The sequence below is a fragment of the Vulpes lagopus genome, chromosome 12 (genome assembly GCF_018345385.1).
Source record: "Vulpes lagopus strain Blue_001 chromosome 12, ASM1834538v1, whole genome shotgun sequence".
NCBI classification, from domain to species: Eukaryota; Metazoa; Chordata; class Mammalia; order Carnivora; family Canidae; genus Vulpes; species Vulpes lagopus.
The window spans coordinates 55,838,085-55,845,681 of record NC_054835.1 but is presented as its reverse complement, the minus strand read 5'-3'; the positions used below and the strand labels follow the sequence as shown (position 1 = coordinate 55,845,681).

The following is a 7,597-nucleotide window of genomic DNA, read 5'->3' as shown; positions in this document are numbered from 1 at the left end:
ATGGCTGGTCCCAGACCCTGGACATGAGTCTCTGTCTGCAGGTTCCATCCCCTTCCTGAGCATCAGAGTCAAATCTTTGTTGGAATAATGGATTTCAAAATCTAAATTTAAAAAGAAAAAATTTTACTTTTTCCTGTGTGATAGGTGGCAGCAGGTACTGCATTACTCAGGACTGCCCCTGACCTTTCTGCCCAGCAATCAAAACTACTCTAGTTTATGGCCTGTTTGTCAGGCAGGCCTTTGAAGCCTTCAGCCTGATCTGAGCAGGACTGAATGTAATGGGAAGGAGCAGCGTCCGTCTGTCAGGCAGTGAGCTGGAACTGCTGGTCTGTCCTGTGCCTGAGGATAGTAAAGGACCATTCGCTTCTTTGCATAATCCTATTTCTCTGCAGGGACATTTCCTTGATACTCTTATCTCTTTCCGAATGACCTGAAAAGTTCTCAAGCCACAGTCAAGACTTTGAGCACATTGGCTTTTTCAGGCACACAAGTTGCCTTCTGTTAATAGTCCCAAGTAGGGGAATTTTGAGCAAGAACTTAATTAGCAGCTAGCATGGTGGCTGGGGAAGAGGCGTGGACTGTTACTACTCAAGAGGCCTGGTTCTTACTCATGAGGCCAGGCAGATGACGAGTCCTTTCTGGGCCTCTCATCGCTTGTGAAAAGAGGTTTGGAGTTGACAGCTGAGGGAAGTCCTTTTCAACTCCCAAATTCCATTTATTCATCCAGTTAATGTTTAGTTTCCTATGTCTGTAAGAACAGAGGTGTTTTGTTTTTTTTAAGATTTTATCTATTCATTCATTCGAGACACACAGAAGCAGAGACATAGGGAAAAGCAGGCTCCCTGCAGGGAGCCCAATGCAGGACTTAATCCCAGGTGCCCGGGATCAGGACCTGAGCCAAAGACAGACGTCCAACCACTGAGCCACCCAGGTGCCCCAGAACAGAGGTGTTTATATATACTTAGTAGAATCTAAGTATCTCCTGATATTAGAATATATTCACATATGCCCTTTCCATTGGCATTTAGTGGGTCCTGCTATGCGCCTGGCATGATTCCAGGTCTCAGGAATATGCAAATGAAACCGTGAAGACTCAGGGAGCTGACATTCTGGCCCGAACTAGGGTAGCAGTGGCAAGGGTGACATTCTTCTGGAAAGTCACTGAATTTAAGAGTTGAGAAGCCCATGTTCCACACTCTGCGGGACAGTGGATGCTCTTTCAATTTAACTCTGAGGTCCAGCCTTTTCTTTTATAGGATATAAGCAGAAGTGCACAAGGCTGCAAAGAATTTGTTCTCCTGATGGTATCAGCAACCTACTGAGTGTCAGGCCCTGGGAATGTGATGGTGAACAAAATCCTGGAGTGTTAACCTTCCTGGAGGTTCTATTTTTTTTTTTTTTTTTTAATTTATGATAGTCACACAGAGAGAGAGAGAGAGAGAGGCAGAGACACAGGCAGAGGGAGAAGCAGGCTCCATGCACCGGGAGCCTGATGTGGGATTCGATCCCGGGTCTCCAGGATCGCGCCCTGGGCCAAAGGCAGGCGCCAAACCGCTGTGCCACCCAGGTTCTAGACTTGTTTTAAGTCTGCTCCCAGGCAATACTTGGGGACGCAGGGCATGAAGGATTTCAGTTATACCTTATCAGCTCAGATTAAATATTTGAACTTGAAAATAGTTAAAATAGGGGTACATGGTGATTTTCGCACAGGTTTTCCTGAATATAAACACTGACATTTTATGCTTTCTGGAAGAATCTGGTGTGGGGAAGTCATCCCCAATTGCTGAAAGCACCAAATTCCTCTAGTCCTTTCTAATCCTGCCCTGTGATGAGCTGAAATGCTGGCGCTTGGCCAGATGAGTCTGTTTTGAGATGAACTAGGCCAGGGTGGCACAGTGAAGGGCTGTCATCTGGTGGCTGATGGGAGCTGCCTGGGTCCTGAGTGGTCTTTTCCAAGGTACCCTCCTTTCTGATAAAGCTATAAGATGGGAACTGTCCCCAAGGGGCCAAGTTCTCAGGACTGCATCCCTTAGGTACGTGTGCCACTGCCCTGAATAATGGGATGAGCTAAGGACACATGGTGTCCCTTAAACCTTTCTGTGCTTAGTGGCTGAGTGAACGAGGGGCCTGCCTAGGTTAAGGGGCCCCTGGAATCTAGGGGAGCCATAGGAGGCCTCCCCTCCCCATAGCAGAGCCTTGGCACAGCCTCACAGCCCCTTGAGAAGCGTTTCCTGGTAATGATTCGTGGCGCCTTGGGGTATGGCCAGGGCTCGCCTAAGCTCGCTAGGATGGGCTCCCCTTGCGAGTCGGGTGGCCTGGCCCATGGGCAGCCCCCCAAGGGGCGCGTCCCGCTCAACCGGGCCTGTTCTTTCGCAGAACTGTCGGGGCGCGCGGGGGCGGGGGTCTCCCGCACAACCGGGCAGCGAACGGGCCGCCCCTCCCGTTCCAAACGTCCACTGGCCGCGACCCGGCAGGAGGGCAGGAGGGGCGGGCGGCCCAGGGCTGCAGCTCGGAGGCCGGCGGAGGGCAGCGGCAGAGGGTGACTGTGCCCCGGGGCGCGGGGGGCGCGCACGATGCCGCCCTACGCCGGCGGCCAGCACCGTGTCCCTCCGGGAGCTGGCCTGACCTGGCCATCGGCACCCCGGAGGCGGGCGCCGTCAACTTCACGGCCCTGCACACGCTCATCGTGGCCATGCTCCGGAGCCTGAACCTGCAGGAGGTGCGCATCGACTTCCAGTCGCCGGAGCCGAGCCCGAGCCGCCGCCGCCGCCGCCCCCGCAGGCCGTGGTCAGCGCCCCGCAGCTGGCGGCCCCGCGGGAGACCAGGCCCGCGGCGCTGGAGAGCCAGGTGAAGGGGCTGGGCGGGCAGGTCCACGACCTCAGCAGGCGGCTCAAGACCATCACCAGCCAGGTGCAGGGCATCGTGAGCCACGTGCAGCACCTGACGGCGCCCGAGGGGCTGGCCGCGGACCCCCGGGACTGGCTGGACGAGACGGTCAAGCTGGCGCCGTCCCGGTCGCGGGTCGGGTCGCTGAGAACCGGGAAGGGCGAGAAGGCTGGCGTGGCGCAGGTGAGCGCGCAGGTGAGCGCAAGGTGAGCGCAGGTGAGGGGCGCGGCGGGGGGCGCGGGCTCCAGCGGCCTCTCCACCTTGCAGGTCACCACGGAAGACCTGAAAAGCCTCCAAGAAGCCAAGGGAAAGGCGCAGGAGCTCCCAGCGGCGAAACTCGAGGTGAGGGCGGCGGGGACCCCACTGCCCCGAGCCCCGGGGATCCCCAACCGACCCAAGGGGGGAGCTGACAACTCTGAATATCCTTTGAGCGAATTTCCTTTAAACAAGAATAGGAGTGAGGTGGTGGACGTTGAAAGCCTAAGCTCAGCCCGGGCGGAGGGGCTGGGAGGAGCAGGCGCAGTGCTTCACTGGGAGAACCGTCTAGAACTCCCTTTCCGTGAGCCCTGTAGGGACCCAAAGCACGGGTGGTATTCCTACTTGAGGCCCTCCGGAAGCCACCCACGGGCTTAGTGCTAGAAGGAGGAAGAGAGGCAATGAGAGGAGAGGCGGGAGGCCCTGGGGGCCCCTGACCCTTCCTGCCCTCCATGTCAGGCCTTGAGCCCCAAACAGCACTCATCTTTGCTCTGGGAAGCTTTTCTTCTTCTTCTTTTTTTTTTTTTTTCAATTTACCAACATACAGAAAAACACCCAGTGCTCATCCCATCAAGTGTCCGCCTCAGTGCCTGTCACCCATTCCCCTCCACCCCCCGCCCTCCTCCCCATCCACCACCCCTAGTTCGTTTCCCAGTGTTAGGAGTCTTTATGTTCTGTCTGGGAAGCTTTTCTTTTTGAAGTGTGGTGGTTTTGGGGGTTCAGATGGGGTTTTTTTTAGACTAAAGGCTTGTTTTACCTTTAGATTCTACATTCAGGAGGTTTGCAGAAGTCCTACAGGGGAAACTTAAGTTTTAGCAATGTGCTTTGGTTCTTTTGGGGCGCCTTTCTCTTTAAACCGCACAGCCATTCAGACAGCCTTGAAGGACCTGATCATTTTTGTCCTTGAGAGGCGAAGTCAGCCTCATTCTGCAGTGTGGGAATGTTTCATTGGTGGGTAGGAGGAGGTGAATCCCAGGACCACAGGTTCCCACCCCTGTGTTAGCATTTGCTCTTGGCCCACTGTCCCCCAGCACCACTCCACCGCACCTCACTTTCCTGCCTCTTGTTGACTGGAAAGAAAACCACTTACCTGCCTTAGCAGCCCTCTCTCTACCCCCTGCTCCTGTAAGGTCCACACACCTGCTTTCTCCTTCTGTGTGTGTGTGTGTGTGTGTGTGCGTGTGCGCGTGCGTGTGTGTGTGTAGGGGCCACGAGAGGGGATGTTTTGATCCTCCATCTCTGAACTCTTCTTCCAGAAAGCCTTCCAACGGATTGATGAACTAGAGAAGATAATCAGAGACCGGGATGAATTCCTGGTAATACGGGCGAGTTCTGTGACAAAGGGTCCTCAAGGGGGCAGTAGGGGAGGATGTCCAGACTCTCACCCTAGATGTCTCTGTTGCCCCTGGGGTAGGGCACTGTCCCCAGATTGAGGGGAAATCCTTCCCATCCCTGCCCTATGTCCACCGGGGACCCACAAGGGACAGGAAACTGGCTTCCCAAGATCACTGGTCACTTGGACAGTGACTTCTCCTCCGTACTAGGGCTGTGGATTCTTTTAGCTCAGTTCTGCTTCTAAAGCTCTCTGGAATTAAACTTGGGGTGTGTATCTGTCTGTCTGTCTGTGTGCTGTTACTGTCAGGATCTAGTGAGCCGGAAGCTGAGTTTGATGCCTGTTGGAGAAGAAGTCACCATGGTCACCTGGGAAGAGCTGGAGCAAGCGATTACTGATGGCTGGAGGGCCTCACAAGGGGTGAACAAACTGGGGACCTGGGCACTGGTTTTGGGCAGGGCTCCCCTGAACCTCTCCCTTTTTACTATTGCACAATACTCCATTATGTAGATGTTCATGCTTTCGTGTTTCCTATTATGGATGTTTTTAAGTTTTTTTGTTTTTTTTTTCCAACCTTACAACAAACCATCCTCCAATGTGACATTGACACGGGCAAACACATTCATAGGGTACATTCCTAGAAATGGAATGTGGGTTTGTGATTTGGCTCAGTTTTGCCAAACTGTCTTCCATGGATATGGTTCCGATTTAGACCTACCACCCCACACCTCAGTAATATGGGAGAGACCTTGTTTCTCGGGTGCCCACCAGCACTGTCTGAAAGTACCCATTTTTTTTCCAATTGGATGGAAAATGGTACCTGAGTGTAGTTTTGGTTTGCTTTTGTAGCTTTTCAAAGTTCCTTTACAGTCTGGTCTGAAATGCCTGAGTCCCTTCACACTCAGTGGACAGAGGTGACTGACCTTGGAAGTAAAACGTCTTTGGGGTCCCTGTACTGACACACAGGGATATGCATGCATCTGTCTGATCCAAGGCAGTGCACAGGAAAACCAAATCGTTTTTATTTTTTTAATTTTAATTTTTAAAAATATTTATTTATTTGAGAGAGATTGCGTGCGTGAGAGAGCGCACGAACGGGGGGGAAGAAAGGCATCAGGGAAAAGCAGACTCCCCTGAGCAGGGAGCCCTACATGGGGTTCAATCCCAGGCAGGACCCCAGGTCATGACCTGAACCAAATGCAGATACTAGACCAACTGAGCTACTCAGGCACCCCACCCCCACTCCCACATCCTTTTTAGATCCTTACCCTTTCTCCATCTGAATAAAATGGCCCTCAAGGATGAGAATCAGCGGCCCTTTTGGTCTGGTATTCCCCTTCTCCTGGCTTTGTGCCTTGGGGTCATTCAAGTTTCAGCCCTCACCCCGGACCCACTCAGTACCCACACAGGCAAGGGGAAGAGAGTGGGCCTTTTGGCTCCACTAAGTGGCCAGCTGAGGAATGGCAAATATTACGTGGATACAAAAGACATCCTTGCTAGTCTCCCAGGATTGCTTTTGAATGCGGTAGGGGCATCTTCAGAGGAAAGCAGCGTCAGAAGAAGTTGGAAGAGGACCCTGTAGGCAAAAGGAATGGCCTAGAGAAAGGTTGCCTCTGCTTTTGCTGTTTGTTTGTTTGTTTTTTTAAGCCAAAGCTTCTTACACATACCAGTATCATGTTTTGAATGAACATTTTTTCAAGGTGCCAGCAGAAGACACCTGCCAGACCTATAAATAAGCGTGACCTAAGCACCTTTAGACATTTTTGCTTCTCCAGAGGGAAGGAAGTGTCTGGTTTTTGACGCTTGCTCATAATCGGGAACAACCCCAGGAGCAAATAAGAATAAATATAAATATTAAAAAGATTTTTGAGAAACAAGAGAACAAGAGGGGCAAGTTCAGCCACTCACTGCGCAGACCATCATGAACACAGCGGAGAGTTTCGCGTCTCAAGCTGGGAAAACCACACCGTGGAGACCAATTTTTCTTGCACTGTTGGTGGGACCCTTTCATATAAATATGAAATTAGGATTTCAGAACTCAGCGTTTTTTAAGGCCAACTATGTGTTTTGGCAGAGGAGTGGTAGCTCTAAAGCGATCGGGAGGCGTACCATCTGCCTGCATCATAAGTAGAAGGTCAGGATGGAAGCCAGTACTTACTAGTACGGGGGTGATCAGCCTCAGAGGAGCAAATCCCCCATCAGGAACGCCAGACATGAGGAGGGTGTCGTGTTTCCATCTGGAGGAGGAAGGCTCCAAGCACACACGTCACAGCTACGGTTCCAGGAGCTCAGAATTGAGGTGGAAGATGCCCATCCCAGGACATGAGTGTAGGACACAGACCAGTGCTGTCCAAGCACGTATTCTGATGGGCCACAGGGCGTCTCCACAACTCTGTTCATATACGTAAAGATGGCCATGCTGCTGCTGCTCCTGCTCCTCCTGCCTCCCCTCCTCGTATTACTTCTAATGGTAAGAATGAGAGACCTACCATAGCCAGGAAGAGCCAACCCTAGCTCAAAACTTGCTTAGTGGAAGAAAAAGCTTCCTCACGTTCCTGTCATCAAGGTGATGCATCTTTGTCCTGCTAAAGCCATGGTGATGGGCGTAACAATGGAAGAATCTTTCAGTCCCTGTTTATAGCAGATCCGCAGACCTTGAGCACGGATGTTCTCTGGCAGAAATCACATGTCCGAGGTAAAGGACCTTTTCTCTTTGAAGCTTTGTAGCCTCTATTTATAAAGGAGAAAAACAAAATTAAAACTTATCTTCAGGACTCCATAGGGGACAGGTGATCACCTGTTCAGTTGTGATCACCTGTTCAGTTGTGATCACCGTTAAGGTGTCTTGGGCTTTGGGACCCAGAGAACAGTGGAGCAAGTTAGGAAGGGGCTTCACAAGATTCACCCTGCACCTTCCAAGACGGTCAACATCATAGGACTTTCCTACCAAAGAGTGCCCTGTGCCATCCCTCCTTATTTCAGCAAGCCTAAGGTGGTGTCCTTTAACATGCACCATCAATTCACAAACTCATTGGACAAAGAATATGCTGCCAATTAATTACAAAATACCATCAACTCAAAGACACAACCTGATTTCAGATACTACAGCTTGGGGCGGGGTGG

General features: G+C 51.8%; 1 protein-coding gene across 1 annotated transcript in view; it reads left to right on the top strand.

Moving 5' to 3' along the window:
- Window positions 1-46: 46 nt before the first annotated feature.
- The window catches only part of QRICH2 (glutamine rich 2), a 36,096-nt gene continuing 28,545 nt past the window's right edge, over window positions 47-7,597 (top strand). Inside the window, 5 exon segments of the mRNA XM_041725836.1 lie at window positions 47-2,622; window positions 2,624-2,798; window positions 2,801-3,073; window positions 4,402-4,457; window positions 4,784-4,894. Of these exon segments, the coding sequence (XP_041581770.1) occupies window positions 2,260-2,622; window positions 2,624-2,798; window positions 2,801-3,073; window positions 4,402-4,457; window positions 4,784-4,894 (978 nt within the window). The 5' untranslated portion in view covers window positions 47-2,259.